The sequence below is a fragment of the Nothoprocta perdicaria genome, unplaced genomic scaffold (genome assembly GCF_003342845.1).
Source record: "Nothoprocta perdicaria isolate Ctin4 unplaced genomic scaffold, notPer1 scaffold_203, whole genome shotgun sequence".
Taxonomy (NCBI): domain Eukaryota; kingdom Metazoa; phylum Chordata; class Aves; order Tinamiformes; family Tinamidae; genus Nothoprocta; species Nothoprocta perdicaria.
In genome coordinates, this window is record NW_020455239.1 from 821,774 (window position 1) to 838,168 (window position 16,395).

The 16,395-nt window shown below is 54.7% G+C and overlaps 1 protein-coding gene across 1 annotated transcript in view; it reads left to right on the top strand.

Moving 5' to 3' along the window:
* Window positions 1-1,878: 1,878 nt before the first annotated feature.
* GALNT5 (polypeptide N-acetylgalactosaminyltransferase 5) overlaps window positions 1,879-16,395 on the top strand; it is a 42,459-nt gene continuing 27,942 nt past the window's right edge. The window contains exons 1-2 of the mRNA XM_026038178.1: window positions 1,879-2,031; window positions 2,324-2,375. Of these exons, the coding sequence (XP_025893963.1) occupies window positions 1,879-2,031; window positions 2,324-2,375 (205 nt within the window). The remainder of the gene's footprint in view (window positions 2,032-2,323; window positions 2,376-16,395) is intronic.

Sequence of the window (16,395 nt, forward strand, 5' to 3'; positions counted from 1 at the left end):
ATTTATTTGGTTAATGAAGTCACTACATAAATTTAGCACATTTTTTTAGTTATTAATTGCTAACAGTGAAAAGGGCTAAATTCAGAATAACTCTCTGTTTCAAAGACCTAATTGCCAAGGACCTAGCCTTAATATTAACTAGGATAATTATTATGCAAAGCATACCCACCCAGAATGTTTGCATAGCTATCACAAGCGCTTTCATAAATGATGCTTTAATTAGTCTTAATTAGAATTTGTTTAAGTCAGCAGGGAATGCAGAGCCCGTGAAATGATGTATGTAATAAGCATCAGGCTCACTTTTTACTTGGGGAATAGAGCTGACAAAATCACATCACGTTAAATTGATTCAGTCAGAATTAAAATTCTTATGGTATTAATTAAATGGGGGATCTCATTAGCAGGCTGCAGGGTGACAGAGTGACTCTTTGGCGAGCAGATGTGAAGAAGCAGCCCTGAACGGGAGCCCGGCCGGAGCAGACGCCGCCCGGCCGCGCTCGGGGCCACGTGCCGGGCGGGCTGCGAGCTGCTGCCACCTAAACCCACGGATTAGGGCTCTCCGTCGCTAACGGGCTCCTTGCGGCAGGTGAGGGCCACAAAGGGCCTTGCACGTTGCAGAGGGCAGCTGGGCTCCAAGCGGGATTCCCAATGCACGGAGGCAATTGGGAACTGCTGCTCACTGGCTTCGCGTGCCTGTGGGCTGCCGCTGTCCTGCCTGCACGGGCACAGTCCGCTCCACCTGGCCCTCCGTGAGCAGCGGTGCCTGCTCCGTCAGGCACTCAGTGTCTCCTGGGGATGCTCTCGCTGTAGCTCCCCTCCCTGCCTCTCTTTAAAGCATCTGGGCCTGAATTGTTCTGGTGGCTCCATTCTGGGAACATAGGGAGTGAACACAGAGTGAAAACTGGGGTGTGTTTTGGTTTGTTGTTTTGGTTTGTTGTGTCTAAGGCTTGCACCAAGCAAGCGAACCCCAACCCAACGAGCCTTCAGAACTGGCCTCAGCGTCCTTATTCTTCCCGTGGCCCATTTGTTAGTGAGTCTCCAACAGTGGAAAACGGGCAGGATCTCGTGCCCCCCGGAGTGAAGGGCAGCAGACATGGGCAGCCATGGGGGACGGTCCTGGCCACCAGGCCACCCCATGTGTGCCTGCAACGGGCACTGCCGGCCAGTCTGTGTCCCTGTCCCCTATGGAGAGACCACACCGTGGTGTCCAGCAGCCTCCTAAAGCAGGTGGAGGCCGCATGGCACTGGAGGCTGCCCGGCCTGGGCCGTACCCACAGTTTAAATACATGGAGATGTTCCTCCTTTGCTGCTCCAAGCCCTGCTTTCTCCTAAGCACATATTTTAAGACTTTGTTGAAATCAAATACCGTTTTTTTTCTCCCCATCTAGTCTAAACCTACTAAAACATTCACTATTCTTACTGCCTAATGCATTTATTCATGGCTTATATATATTTCTCCACTATAACTAACCTCTTTCCTCATGTCTTCATTTTTAATAATATTGCTTATGTGAAAATTGCTGGATAAATTATTCAATTCTCTCTATAATCTAGTATATCTGCAGTAAAACCACTAACCTGGCTCTGTAAATACAGTCGTCATAATTTAGGTTTTGTCTCTGCAGCTCATTTCCCTGTTCCCCTTCCCTCGCTGGGGGCTGCTGGCCCTGGGCCGGGGTTGGATCCCGGAGCTGGCAGCGGAGCGACTGGAGAGGCTCCTCGGTGGATGCGGGAGCCGCCGCCTCCCGTCTCGCGTGCCGTTTCCTTAGTGTTTTTAAGTGTGGAATTAGCGAGGACGGCTAATTATCCGGCAGTGCAGGGCTGCAGGCCTTGCCCACCACAGGTAACTGCTTTGGAGGGGGGTGACGTGGGCAGGGCATGGGCAAGGCCATCGGCAGCCGGGATGACACCCTGGCGAGCCCTGGGAAGGCGCTGCCGCCGGAGCGACGTCCTGGCGGGAAATCGCCGGACGGGAAGGGCTCCTGCTCCGCGGCTCACGGGGACGCGCTGCCGCGGGAGCGACGTTTGCCGGTAATGAAAGAGGCCCCGGAGGAGGGAGGTGCTGATTTGGGCACTCCGGGATATTAAAATGCTCGCAGGGCTTTGTGGCGCTGGCTCGTTTGCATCGTGCTATGTTGAGAGCAAGGAGCACAACTGCCCTGGGAGTGATCGGGTCTCCAGCCCCACATCCAGACCCGCTCGCCAGGATCCCAATCATGGAATAAAAACGAAAGCCGGGAGTCACTTGGGCCCAACTCAGCCCTTTCAGGTGGCCACACTAATTCCCGATACGTGTTTAACTGTGTGTTTGGCCTCTGCAAAGGGGCCAGCTGAGCACGCGGCCACTTCTACCCATGGACTGCGCCGTGATTCAGGTGAGAGCAGGTCAGGGGACACGATAAAGTGGATCTGGCACCATCTGGAGATTAGGGCTCTTTATCCACGCTCGGGCGATTCATCCATCCGCGGCTCTTGTGGTGCTCCATACAGACCGGCAGCCGCTTAAAAGAGGTATTGGAGTACAGCATGTGTTTAAAATGGAAGTTTTGCGCCATTGCAGGCAGGCAGTTTATTTCCTAACTGCTGAAACAGAAGTTGCCGTGCAGGGCCCAAACTGCCCCCGCGCCCATGGTGCTTGGGAAGCGCCGAGAGCGGCTCTGCGCAGGGCGCCCAGCGCTCGCTGCAGCCCCAGCCCTTTCAAGCTGGTGCCTAATGAGGCAGCCTTTAAATAGGCTAAAATTCCCCGAGTGAAAGGCGATTACCTGCTTTGTTAAGAGGCATCTCACTTGCTCATTATTCACACTCTGCGCTCAAGGATATTCTCTTATAAAACCCCTTTAAAGGAGGGTTGGCTGGATGAGCAGAAGTTGAGAGCCTTCTCCTAGCTCGTATTGCAAGGGGCAAGTAATAGCGAGTGGCACTGGCCGGAATGTGCTCTGTAATAAAACAAAATGGGTGTAAAATCAAATATTTAAACTGTCAGCTTTCAAAGCAAATGAGTAGCTAAAACTCAGTTTAATAATTGATCTATCAATGTGCAGATCAAAAACCCAGGCCAAAATTAAACAATTATTTTTCTGAAATTATATTTGATTAAAAATTTCCTGAAAGGAAAACAATTGAGCCATTCTTCTGGACAGTAATTTATACAGTTTAGTGATCTCGCTGTCAATAATATACAAACAGCACTAATATATTACTATAATGCTTCATTTTCATTAAGACATCTGCCAAGTTCTCAAAAACCTTTTCCATTTGGGACTTGACTTATAATTGCATAATCCCTGGGGGGAGTTTCAATATTATTTTAATCAATTTTAACCACAATACACAATATGGATGATTACATTGCAATGTCATTTCCAAAGTTACTTTCTCCCATTAGTCATTTGCAAGGGGAGAGGACACCAGGAATATTTGTGCGACGTGTTCCGGGGAGGAAAACAAATGACACAAATGGAGCAGGAATTCCTCCGTCTTTCAGCAGAGTGACACGGCGAATAAATATAAATGTGCGTGTGTGCCCGCGCCGCGCGAGGCGCAGAGGGGATGGGGGCGCAGGGGACCCCGCGCGCTGCCCTCGCAACGGCTCCGCGCGGTGCTCAGCGCGTGGGAAGTGATGGAGCCGCCGCCGCCCGAACCCCGGCGCCGCCCCGCGGGCAGGAAAGCGGGGCAGGCCCTGCACATGAGCCCGGTCCAGGGCTCCGCGCGCAAAGCCGCCCCTAAGCGCGACGGCTGGACTGAACACTTCCTGCTGCGCCTAGGAAAGCTCAGGAGCTCGGCCCGAGGTACCGAGTGGAAAATACGGTGACTCACACATGCTTAAACGATGCAGGCGGGGTGGGTGTATTAATGCTAAACACCTCCGGAGCTGGTAAGAAACCAACACCAGGATCGCTGGATGCCAGCTCAGTGCAGTGCTCTGAAAGATCACCGGTGGCATCACGAGGTGGAAATAAAGACATTTTCTCAATGCATTTCTTGCATTGCGGTCTCTAGCCTATATAAAATATGCCTTTTTTTTTTTCCCCTTTCCCTCTCTCTCTCCGTATTTTAAAGAAATAATACTAATTAGGGATCTGCTGCCAAGGGGTGTTCCTCAGCTAAAAGGAGTTATTCTGTGACTGAATATTCAGTTCAAACGCTCTCACCACAGGAAGGAGATAGGATTTTCTTCTTTTTTTAATTGATGGAAGCCTCGGAATGATCTGGAAATCATCTTTGCTTCGTGTATTGAAGCCAAGACCCAAAGCCATGAGGAGCTGCACCACGGAGCTCTGCTCTAAAGACTAAGGAAATGGGAACAACCGAAGTGAGATCAAATTGCAAGGATAAAGAATTGGCTCCTGCTAAGAGATAGAAAGAGATTTTTTTTTTCTCCAGAACTGGTGGGAAAACAGGGGTGAGAAATTAAAGGAGTCCAAAACGTACCCGTCAGAGGCTCTCTGAGCTGCTTTCTGTTTCACAGGTTTGGGATCAAGTGGGAACTCGCTTTAGGGCTTCTCACCTTCACCAGAAGCAGATTCGGCACCTTTTCAATCCTCCAAATGTTTTGTGTGGTCCTGGATTGTTTTTACATGTGATCATTTTGTGTAAACTTCGGTTTTCCTGAGCGGGCTAAACTCGTGTATTGCATTTGTTTATTTGATTTGGAAAGAGGGGATATTTTCTACAGAAAAAGGATTCCAAATAAGATTAAATACTTTATAATCCAAAGCAAAAATGGAAAATGGAGACGTGTGAGATGTCTCCGCTTGGTCTGATTCCATAAAACACTTCCTTTTCACAAAATAGCATCACTGACGCAATGTTTCAGTTCTGCTTTGACTTTTTTAAAAGATGAGTTATTTTGAAATGGAAAAAAAGAAAAAAAAAAAAAAAAGGAAGTTTCATTCCCCCAAATGCCCAGGGAATACTCGTGTAATACTGAAATGCCTTGAAAGTGCCCAGAGATGTGAGGAGCAACCCTGACCTGCAGGAAAAAAGCATCGTTCTCGGGGACTCGCAGCTGGCTGCGTTCCCAAGCGTACGGAGCGGGAAGTGGTGCCTGCGGAACAGGGGCCGTGTGGGCAGCTCCAGACATTGGAGCTGGGGGTAAGGGGCCCTGGCGTCACCTCAGGCACTGGGGGGGTCTCCCGGGGCCGTGGGGCTGCGGGAATGTCGCCACCAGGGCTAAGGGAGTCGGGCTCCGAGCGCAGTTGGTGGGATGCGTTTTGAATCCCTGTTTAAAAGACATGTAATTGCCTCAGATTCTTTATATTATCATAACTCTTCAAAATTGATTGGTTTTAGGTTTATGGAAAAATATGCAAACGTGGCGCGAACGGCGCACGTTTCTGCTTGTGGGTGTGGAAGTAGTTCCCAGAGAATCCCTCTGATTGAGTTTGATTGCTGAACAAAATCTAATTATTTTCGATACACGCGCAGGCTTTCCTGGAGAGGTGTGCTGAAGAGAAGAGATATTTGGTGTCCACGAGCGCTGTTTGCCCACTCAGATCTGTTTATTCACACATATTTTGACAGTCCAGAATTGTAAATAATTGATATCCGTAGTCCCTTCTTGGCATGTTCAGAGCTGTCCCATGCAGCTGCCGAGGAGAGGCTGGCGCGGCCCCACGTGCCCGGCCGCTGCTCGCGGTGCAGGCGCGGGCGGCAGGGCTCTTAGCTGGGACACAGCGCTTAACCCGTCCTTTGACTGGCTTTTAATGGATCTGTGCCCATGCCTGCGCCGGGGAGACAGCACCTCCGTGCTGCCGCGGGGCTGGGTGAGAAGCTGCAGTGCTTGCGGGCTCCGGGCGGCTGCGCCGGGCTCCGCTGCGCTCCCGCTTGTTCCCACTTACTCCAATGCGCTCCCGCTCGTTCCCATGCGCTCCCGCTCGTTCCCATGCGCTCCTGCTCACTCCCATGCGCTCCTGCTCACTTCCACATGTTTCTGCTCCCTCGCGTGTGCCCGGTGCTGATCCTGGGAGGCAGCGAGCCTGGAGATGGCACCACAGCCCTTCCTGGGCCTCCACCAAGGAGCATTTCCACGTCTTCTGAAACAGCTTTCAATAACGACTCTAAATCCACTCCTCTCACAAACAATTACCATCCATCCCCAATTATCTCCTCAATTATAATCCACAATCCTCCTGCATTAAGTGAAACCATATGCTCTTCACACCCGCTCCCAGCAGGGAGCCTCCTGTCCACCGCCCCGTTCCTGCTCGGATCCCTCTTGGAAGCCCCTCGCGCGATGTCCCTGCATCCCTGCAGATCCCAGCTCCCCACGGCGCTGCCGTGTCCCCAGGCGCCACCAGCGCCACCGCGGGCCCTGCACGGGCCGTGGCCGGGGGACAGCGGCTGTTCCTGGCCGCGCTGGCCAGGACGCGCCCGCTGTCCCCGTGGTTCCCAGCGGGTTTCCTCGCTCGCGGGGCTCCCCATCCAGCATCACCCGCATGCGCCCGCGCGCTCCGCGGGGTGCGGTGCTCCCTGCGCCCGCCACCGTGGTTAGGTCGGAGCCCCTGTTAGCAAATACAAAGGAATTACTTATGCATTCTGCTCTGGGAACCATCATTAATTAGGAGTTTTACATATTAATTGTAACTCAGGGAAAAAAAAACAATGTTTTGTGCTCTCTTTCTGTAATGCTGCACGGTGCTGGTGGGAGCAGTTGGAGCCGCTCTGGAGGGCAAGGAATAAAGAGGAGCAGACGGAGACGCTGCCCCGCGGGCTCGGGCGAGCGGGTCTGCCCGGGGCGTGCCCGCCAGCGCCAACCTCATCCCGGGAAGCGGCGCTTTGCATCAGCACCGGGAAGCCGCCGGCTCCGTTTCCAGGGCCCTTCCCAAGGGAAGGAGCGCGGGAGGCGGCACAGCACGCGTGGAGCCGCAGCGAGGCTGTGTGCCTCCGAGCTGCCCCAAGGGGCCCCGTGTCCTCTGTGTCACCAGAGCTGCGGCTACGTGCGGCCCTGCTCGGGTGGGCAACCTGGAGGGACCGGCCTGCCGGGAACGTCGCTCTTCCTGCCTTGGCACAGAGCTCTGGCACTGCCAGGCAACGGGAAGCCGGAGGCGTGCGGCACCGCGTGCTCGGGGCCCACGGCAGGCTCGGGGGGTCACATCCAGAGCTCCTGGTGCGCTTTGCCCTATGGAGGGTTTCCGTAGGGAAGAGTGCAGAGCGGAGCCAGCCGTGGGTGCTCAGCTGCACTGGCCTCGGCGCCCCGGGCACGCAACCCCCAGCCTTTGCAACAACTGCCCTGTTCTAAACGCGTGGGTTTGCCCATAGCGGGGAGTCGTTTGGGCTGGCAAAGTGCAGAGCGGATTGTGCGCCAGGACGGACGGCTCTCCCCGCGGCCGCGCGCAGCAGGTGCGGTATCGTGGACCGCACGGTCGGTAGCACAGCCTGGAAAACAGAGAAGCCGGCCCAGCAAACGCGCGGCTCTCGCAGGCCGCTTCTGCTGCTGCCTTCACTCTTCCTATTTTTTTGTCCGAGGCCTTCATGAATATTGATGGTAAACACCAGAACAGCAATACTCGGGAGTATAGTCGACTCTTGCTGTACAATTCTCATAATTCCCCTCAAATTAGCGGAGCGGCAGGCGTGCTGCAGGAGCATCCCGCGGCGCTGAGCTCCACGAGCCCCTGGGACGCTCTCCCGCCCTGGGATCGGCCCGGGAATTGCTCCCTTCTCCCTTCGGGATCCCCATCACTGCGCTGAGTTAAATACACCGTGGTGGCTGCAGACCTGCGTGGGACAGGCTCAGTCCCGATCCCCGGGGCCAGCAGTGAGAGCTTGTCCTGTGAGCCTCTCGTGCAATCGCATTTTGGGTAATGCTGCCTTTTACTGCACTTCATCTGAAGCTAAAAATAGATCAGCATTTTGGAAAAACCCAGGACATGTGGATACGGCGACCTGCGCGTTACTGTCAATAATGGCTGTGAGTGATCTTTAAAGGGAGATTTTCTCTGGGCGCAGGACAAACATGACATTAGAGCCGTGGACTCTGGGGTGATGAACGGCCAGGGCCAGGAAGGATCCGGCCCCTAAGGCACCTCTGCAAGCGGGAGCCAGGTCGGGAGCTCGCAGGGCCCGCGGGACGTGCAGCCGGGACGGGGCTCCCTCCTGTCCCAATGAGAATCGCTGCCTGTTGCACAAATACCCCACCAGTAGAACCAGTGGGAATGCAGGAAGAGTGCAGACTGGGGCTTCACAGGGCCCTTTGCACGTGCCACGGGTGCTCTGCTGCGCAGGAGCTGGCGGCGCCCTGGGTCCACTCGTGTTCTCTGCATCTCCAAGCGCCACCGATTGGTGCTTTGATCCAAAATCTGTATTTTCTTCTCCAGGCCTCAGTGTCCCCGTCTGTGAAATTAATATGTTTATCAGTGTTTGCATTTCTGACACTGAGTGTGAAATCAATATGCAAAGTATTGGGTAATTTCTAAAGAGAAAAATTCCCTTGCTCTTTCGGCATGTGTTCACCTGGGCACTAGGGCAGTTTGCCTCCATGCAGCCCAGCTCTCGGAAATGCAAGTTCGGAAACATCCAGGTGCTTGGGCTGGCAAGAGCCAGCAGCGGCACACGTATCGTGGCTCTAGCTTGGGCTGATGTGTGCGGCCCTGAGCATCTCCTGCCTGAAAAAGAGGAACAAGTGGGAAAACAGGAGAATGGGCAGGTGAGCAGAAGTTTTATTAACCCAGGAACCTGATTTTATTACACGGGAAACTGAGGCACAAACCTGCCTGGAGAGGAGGGCAGGAGACGTCCCCTGGAACGAGCAGCTTGCGCACACATTCTGGTGCCGGCTTCTCTGGGCCAGTACGGGACACTCGTGTGACATATATACCCAAAACGAAGTCCTCTCCTTCCTCCTCTGTTTATAAATGTCCTTTTTTAGATTCACAGAGCAAAATAGATTAAAAGGACCACTTCTGAGTTACAGAGAAAAACATCTGATTTAAACATTTGCCCGCCCAAATGTTCTGATCCTTTTTGAGAAGAAAGATGCTTTGGGGAGCTGCACCTTTTAACTCCAGCCGAACTTCGGCGCAGGGAGCTCTGTTGGAAAGCACACAACAGGAGTCAAATGCAGCAACCGGTGCAATGCCCAACGTTATTGGGCACGATAGCTGAAACATTGTTTTTTGCAGATATCCAAAGCTCGTTATGGATGCCAGGCGTTAAAAGGCATTTATAATTTTCTGGGAGAACGTTTAGGGCATTCTTGGGGAAGGATATCTGCAGCCAGCCTGGTCAGTGCTGACGGCACCGCGTGTGACGCGAGCTCCTTGGGGCGCTTGCCCCTTTCCCAGAGGTTGTATCCAGAAGGTCCTTGGAGCCCCGTGGGCCCGGCTCGTATCTCCCCCCTGCCCGGCTCATGTCGCCCCCAGCTCGCGGCGCTCCCCATTCAGCCCTTAGCGCTTCCCACATTTAAATGTGTGAAAACACACTCAGAGCATCTCTTTGGTAAGCAACTATAGGGAGGTAATCAAATATCTTCAGCTTTTTAATTCCAGGAGTTTAGTCCAAAAATTGTTACTTTTGCAAAAATGACTTTTAGATGCAACAAATTCAGAAATCTACTGGCCCCCTTCTGCTTGCAAAATGACAGGAAGTAAGAGGTGGTGGTTTGTGCATTATCACTTGCTTCCAAAGCTTCAGTTTCCCTGCAAATAGTAGATCCCCAGTGCATTAATTAATCCCGCCAGCCCAAGAGCGGCACGCTTCCCTGTAAGCTGCGACCTGAACCCCGTGGTGCTGCGTGTCCTTCTGCGCTTGTAGGGAGTGCGTTTTAATACCAAGGAACACAACAACTTAAATGCCATTCCCTGGTTTTATGAAAAAGCAATATAGGAGAGTAAATAGGGCAAATACCAACAAGGAAGGACACACAAGTCGAACCAAACAATAAATTCAAATAATATCACTAAATCAAAGAGGAAAGACAGTGGCTGAGAGCCACTTTCGCTTGTGACTTTGGGGAAAGTCTGACAGCGGGGCAGGCACCAGAATATCCCCTTCTTCCTTCCTGCTAGCAACAACCATCCAGACCGGATTAAATCTCTTCAAAAAAGTCTCAGAGTAGAGATAAAACATGAAAACGGGTGGGAAGAGCCGCCGGTGTGTCCTGTCACCAGCAGTCAGGAGCTCAGGCTGGGAACAGGCTTGCTGAGTGGTCGCGGTTGCGTGGCCTCCTCCCCAGCGCCCCGCGTCCGCCTGCCAGGCTGCTGCAGGAGAAGCAGCGCCGGAGCGGGAGCTGCCGGGTGCAAACGCCGCGCACACCTCTGTGCAGGTGCACGCGTGCACGCCGGGACCTGCACGCGCACTTGCAACCTTGGCCACGCATGTGCATGTGCAGCCTTGCCCATGCATGTGCATGGGTGCATTCATGCACCCTTAGCCATGCACGGGCACACGTCCAACCATGGCCATGCACACACCCATGTGAAACTATGGCCTGAAGGGGCACATATGCACCCTTGGTCGTTCATGGGCACACGTGCAACCATGGCCAAGTAAGCACATACACGCAGCCATGGCCCTGCACGGGTGCATGGCCATGCACTCTTGGCCGCGCACATGCACATGTGCTCCAATGGCCATGCACACGTGGCTGTGCATGTGCTCACGTGCACCCATGGCCATGCACGCACTCACCCTTGAACATGCAGGGGCACATGTGCAACCACCGCCGTGCACGTGCACCCATGGGAGTGCACACACGCTCATGCACCGTGGGCACCACCGCATGCTGCCGCCTGCCAGAGCCGGCCCAGGTCCCTGCTCTTCAGCAGAAGGCACAAAAAAAGAAATTGAGATTTGCAGATCTGATAATGAGCCAGTTAATGACATAAATGATACCTCAAGAACCTCACTAAACCATCCAGGTCCTACAATTTAATCTGTAATAAATACTCCTGCATCATTGCGAGATGGCTGCTCATAATGGCAAATGAAATATGCTGGTATGATAGGTACAATAAATCTGGATTTTCCTATGGTTCCCTCAGGCTAGAACAATATGTAACCAGAGTGCGCACTGTCAGGATGAGCAGATCTCAAAGCCATCATAAAATCTAAATGGGGACTAATTAGGAGGCCCTTCCCTTCTAGAGTTACTATTTCTATTGACATTTTCCATGCATGAGCCCCTCCATAACATCATAAGTCACCAAGATAAGAACTCCCCAGATTATAGGGAAAAAGCTTTAATGGAGAAGTTGAACTCAAAGGCGATGCATAAATTTTCTTTCGGATGCCGCAGGAAGTCTGCGTGCGGTACTTTCTTCAGCAACTTCCAGCCGGGCTGCGGGTGCTCCTGGCTCCAGAGGCAGCGCTCCAGACCTGCTCCGAGGAGCCAGAGGTGCCAGCCGCATCCCGACCATGATCCGCGTGTCCTGGCACCTCTCCCTCGCTGCAAGTTATGGGGAGAGTGTGATGCACCCCAAGCAAACCATGCGTGGTCACTGGTCACTGCTTGTCATTTGGTAGCGGTGAAAAAGGAAAAAGAAAAAAAAAAACAAATCAGAGAGAACTTTTACAGCTATTCTCCATCTTGCACACCCAAAACAAGTAGGAGACGACACGGGGAGCAGACCACGCAGAGGCACCTTGCACCGTATAGAGTACATAATGGTTCCTACTCTGGTGACATTTGTCTTTACTCATGAGGGAAGACCTAATAACATGAATTATCAGATCCCTCCTCACTCATGAAGAAAAATGGCATAAAGGAGCCGTGCCCCGCGCGCTGGCCGCGCTCGGGATTAATCCCCCGTTGTTGGCGCCGCCGGGGGCTCGGCGCGCGCCTTGTTTTCTGCAGGGTGGTGTTGGAAATGCAATTCGGCAGGATGTGGACCTGGCTGATTGAAAACGCTGGGTTTTTCAGCTGTAATTATCCCGGCTTTTCAAGTGCACATTATATTTTTGGAAATTACTGACATAGGTAAACAAGCATTTTCTCAAAAACAGCATTCCTGGAGGATGAGTCTAAATACCCTCTTCTCAACTTGGTGTTTGCACAGAGGTAGGCAGGGGAAATGAGCCTTCAGAGAATTATTAGAGGGCAAACGCGAAGCAGCCAAGTTTATGAAAAAATATCACAAAGATGGCTGGGAGGATAGCGAGCTCGAGCCTAAGTCAACTCCGGCTCCATTTCATTTGTGCGCGGGGGAATGTTGGGCAGGAGCGAGCGGGCTGCTGCGAACGGCGGGCACACGTGTGCCGTGTCTGCCTGGGCACAATGCAGGTATGTGCCGTGAGAGCCTGTGCAAAGGGCATGCACACGCGTGTGCAATGACCACCAGCACCCCGTGCCGGGCAGTGCAGCAGCAAACACTACAGTTTTAGCTCAAACGCGGGTTCTTGTTGTATAGAAGCTGGGGGAAGTGTCTCCATGCTGTCCCTTTGGAGGACTGCAGCCTGCTGGGCACCTCGTGGCCAGCCTGGTGCCCACTGGCATGCGTGCTCTACACACCAGCCCCATGTGCAGGGCCAGCGCTCGGCAGCTTTGTGTCCCTCCAGGCTGGAGCCACCAAGGGTAGGGGCTGAAGCCACTGCACGGGCATCCGCGTGGTGCCCAGCGCCAGCATTTGGGACCATTTGTGGGCCCTGGCATCGGTGCCGCCCTCGCTGCCCCGGAGCGACCGCGGGGCCGTTTGCAGGATGTGCCCGTGGCTGCATCAGCAGCCGCGGGACGGGGCGCTGGGCACGCTGCCCGCCCAGGTGCCCTTCCAAAGAGGGTCTCCTCTTTCCACCGCACAGGGTGGTCTCAGCAGCGCTGAAGTGCCCTGGTTCCCAGGGTTGCTCTGTTCTGCTTGGGACCCTTGGCTCACACTGGTGCCTGCAGCTGCTGTGCCAAGTGAACAGTGTAGTTTCCCACTGGGAAAGAGATATCCCAGGAGAATGGCAACAAGGGCAGATAGGAACTGAATAACCCATTGCAGGGAGGTGCTACACAGCTCTGCACCCATGGCCTGCATTCCACAGGGGTGATACGAGCCCGAGCCAGGAGGTGCTTAGCTCAAAGGAAAAGTTGCTGGGAATTTTATTGCAATTTGGAGGTGCCTAGGTCATTTTGGGGCTCTTTTGTGACATTGCACACATTTATTTAATCCTATGCTGAAAATAAAAAGCAGATCTACATGTGAAAAAGCTCACATGTATTTGGCTACTAAATTTGGCTATCTGTATTTGGCTACTAAAATCAAAACATATTTTAAAAAAAATCATGATTTAATTTTTTTTAAGAACCGTTGATGGTTCACCCTTTCCCCACCCGGGTGTGTGGCAGGGCCTGGAGATGTTCTGGGTGGGACGGGGTCCTGCCAGCTGCGGGGCACTCGGGAGTGTGCGGGCACACTCAGGAGTGCAAGGGCGCACTCGGGAGTGCAAGGGCGCACTCAGGAGCATGCGGGCGCACTCGGGAGCGCGCGGGCGCGCGCCTGCTTGTCAAGCAGATGTTTGCAGCGCGGCGGAGCCATCTGGTTCCATGTCAAGCGCTCGCAGCCGCGCTGCCCGGCGTGGGGACGCTCCATTCCCCCGGCACCCTGCACAAATGGGGAAACATTATTGCAGTGATTATCTGCACCCAGGCTCAGGTTGGCAGGACGGTGCTCGGTCCCGCGTGCTGCTCCTGAGCCCCGCGCCGCTCTGGCCCCTTCCCTCTGTATTTCCAGTTGCAGCCTTTGATTTGGACCTAGCGTTAATTTGGCGCTTCAGGTTTAATAAGATGGTTAGACATGATTTCCTCCTCACTCTTACTTTTAATTAACTTTTTAATTGAGATTTAAATGAATCCTAATGAAGGGAACAGGAGCCTAATTGGTTTGCTGTGGCGGCAGCACGCGGGACGGGCACGGGCAGTGTCTCCACGCACTGGGCAGCGACTCCACATGCTGGGCAGCGACTCCACGCACCAGGCAGCAACTCCACATGCCGGGCAGTGTCTGCGCACACTGGGCAGCATCTTTGCATGCTGGACAGTGTCTCCATGCACCAGGCAGCATCTCTGCATGCTGGGCAGCGTCTCCACATGCCGGGCAGCATCTCCACATGCTGCACAGCATTTCCGTGTGTTTGGCAGCATCTCCACATGCTGGTCAGTGTCTCCACACACCAGATAGTGTCTCCATGTACCAGGCAGGATCTCCATGTGCTGAGCAGTGTCTCTGCACACCAGGCAGCATCTCTGCACCCTGGGCAGCATCTCCACACGCTGGGCAGCATCTCCGCACATCAGGCAGCGTCTCTGCGCGCCGGGCAGCGCTCACGAGCACCGATTTAGTGCTGGTATGTCAGTAGGTATTTTCTCCCGCACATGCAGCCCTGTTTGTGCATTTTTGGGGCACAGCTGGATTCCCCTTCCCAGCGGACAGCCCCTGGGATGGGTTGGCTTGGGCAGAGCCGGCCTCCCTTCCCTTCCCTGCATTTCTGACAGGGAGGGCCTGTGCCCTGGCACGAGCCGCTGCCTCCAGCTGTACACACTGCCCTTTTCCTGGCTTGGCCATGTGGAGCCAACCCAACATTTTGGGAGGAAAACGACCAACAGGGGACTAATCGCCTGCACGCAGCCTTTGTGGCTCCAAGAGAAAATCAGCAGCTGGGAAGTGCTAATGTGCTAAAATGTAAACTAATGTTAGTCTCTGGGTATTAAAACATGATCCCTCTTCGTCATCCCTTGGGAGGCTGGTGAGGGCCCGTGCCGGGCCGCGGCTCCCGGGGCAGAGCCGGCTCCGCAGCAGCCAGACCTTGGGCAGAGCTGAACGGAGAAGTGCGACCGCAGGCGCCGTGCTCCTGCGGGGCCTCCATGCAGCACATGCCATGCATGCATGGGCCCTATAGGATCGGCTAAACACGCAGCCGTCCCCTCTCCTTGGCGTGGCCTGTGCTCCGGCACCACGGCTGGGCTTGGTGCGGCGCAGAGCGGAGCAGCGGCCGCTGCATGCCAGGGCGCCTGCGTGGGGCGCGGGGTCGCGCTGCGCCGGCTCTGGGCGCTGCTGCGGCCCGGCCCGGCGTGCGGGGGAGTCCGGCGGCGCAGAGCGGGGCGGCGCTGCAGCTGCCCCCGCTGCCCCGCGCTGCCGCTCGGCCCCGCACCGGCCCCGCACCTGCCGGCCCTGCCCCGTCAGCCCGCGTGGCGCAGTGTGGCGCGTGATCGTTAAGGAGGTGCTATTTAATTTATATTGTACACGGCGCGGTTAATTACGGCGTCCCTGATTGCGCTGGTGATTGTTCCCCTCCCCACCCTGCAATCAAGCCCCATGCAGGTCTGCGGCGGGGCCGGCACACGAGGCGCCGCCGCCGCTCCCTGCCCGTGCGGGGTTGGCACGTCTCCCCATCCCCTTCCCAAACGCAACAGCCCCTGGCTTCCCTCTGCCCTGCTTAGTCTGGGCCCTCTGCAGTCAGCCTGGCTGCGGCAGCCAGCACCAGGTGCTGCAGGTTTGTGCCGTTAACTCTGGAGCCTACTGATGTGCCCCTGCAGCTGTGAAGAGTATAAAGGTGCCACGGTGCTGCTGTGGGTTCCCCCTGCTGAAAGCTCAGTCTTGATGCAGTCTCAGTGCGGCTCTGAAAGTTTGGGAGGTTTTTTTCCCCCTTGTACTTTTGTTAAGAGGTGAGTGAGGAATTGCAAATGTGTAAGGCTGGGAAAGAGGCAGTGTCGGAGGATGGATCTAGGGCTTGTTTCTTCCTGCAGCCCCATGTGCCTCCAAATGACTGCAACTCCCTCGTGACACAAGTTGCTTATTGGGAGGATTCCCCACTAGGCTCTCTGCTTTCGTTTCTCTCTTTCTTTAAGTGCTTCCCTGCCACTGCTTGTTTCTGTGCTCTCCCTTCCCACTTTCTGCCTGGCAGCAAAGACAGAGGCTGCTCCATGGTTAAGGTGCTTGGAGCCTTCCCGGTGGCAGGAACCTAATTAACTCCTTGCTGGTCTAGCTAACCCCTGTGCCTTCAGAGGCACCTGCCAGACCGGTGGGGAGCCCTCGGTGCGGGGCAGCCGTGAGCTGCGCTCAGGTGCCGTGCAGCTCCGCTAGCATCGTGGCTCCTGCTGGGAATGGTGCGGGAAGCCACTTTTGCATGTGAACGGGAATGTTCTCCATTAAAGGGCACGTGCAGGAAGATGCAATCTATATTTTTAATGAATATTTGAGAGAGAAAGTACAGTCTTGGGTGCGGGAACCTGCGCTCTGGTCATTATTCTCTGAGTAACAGGCTTGCTTGGGTGCTGAGGATGCCGCTGAGTGTTGCAGAGGTGTCGGGAGGATGCAGCAGCGCTGCGGGGCGCAGCGCGGGGTGCGCGGGAGGCCCCGGCGCGCGCGGGGCTGACGGGACAGCGCGTGACGTGTGTGCTGGCCGCGCTGGGCAGGCGCAGCTGGGCCTCGACGTTGGCGCAGCCCGCATTCTGTGGAGTGCGGCTGTTGGCCCAGGGCG